This window comes from Austrofundulus limnaeus, unplaced genomic scaffold (genome assembly GCF_001266775.1).
Source record: "Austrofundulus limnaeus strain Quisiro unplaced genomic scaffold, Austrofundulus_limnaeus-1.0 Scaffold1191, whole genome shotgun sequence".
Lineage (NCBI taxonomy): Eukaryota > Metazoa > Chordata > Actinopteri > Cyprinodontiformes > Rivulidae > Austrofundulus > Austrofundulus limnaeus.
Window position 1 is genome coordinate 100,480 of NW_013953593.1, and position 470 is coordinate 100,949.

At 37.7% G+C, this 470-nt stretch overlaps 1 protein-coding gene across 1 annotated transcript in view; it reads right to left on the reverse strand.

Annotated features, from left to right (window-relative positions):
• Positions 1-36: 36 nt before the first annotated feature.
• The window catches only part of LOC106534500 (G2/M phase-specific E3 ubiquitin-protein ligase), a gene marked incomplete at its 3' end in the record, with an annotated part of 7,612 nt that continues 7,178 nt past the window's right edge, over positions 37-470 (reverse strand). Inside the window, 2 exon segments of the mRNA XM_014031152.1 lie at positions 37-166; positions 401-470. Of these exon segments, the coding sequence (XP_013886606.1) occupies positions 37-166; positions 401-470 (200 nt within the window).

A 470-nucleotide genomic window follows, 5' to 3' on the forward strand; every position in this document is an offset into this window, starting at 1 on the left:
CAGTTAATACAAGTGTTGGCCATTGGAAACACCGACGAGAAGTCATCATCATCATGGATAAACTGGACAGAAGGAGTTGGGGAAAACCCAATTGGTGGCACCTCAGATGCTCCTGTTGCAAATGCCAGGATCTTCTGGAGTTTGCTTGGACCTTCTTCCTCTTCTTCTTTCAAAACAGAAAAAAAAAGAAATACAAGTGTCAGCTGGCACAACAAAAGTCAAATATCTGGTATTAATAAAACGTTAAACAGGTTACATCAGTAATCAGGCCGTCTCATTTATCTCAAAGTACTGTCCAAGAAGTAGGTCTTAGATATATTTTTAGAGTTCAGTTTGTTTTGCTATAAAAATTATCAAACCAAAATGATAAACATTTGACTCTTTTTTTTTTAACATCTACCTTCTGCATCCTGGAGATACTCTCTCCAAAATGTAACAACTTTCTCTTCTGCAGCTCTCTTGTTGCTCCC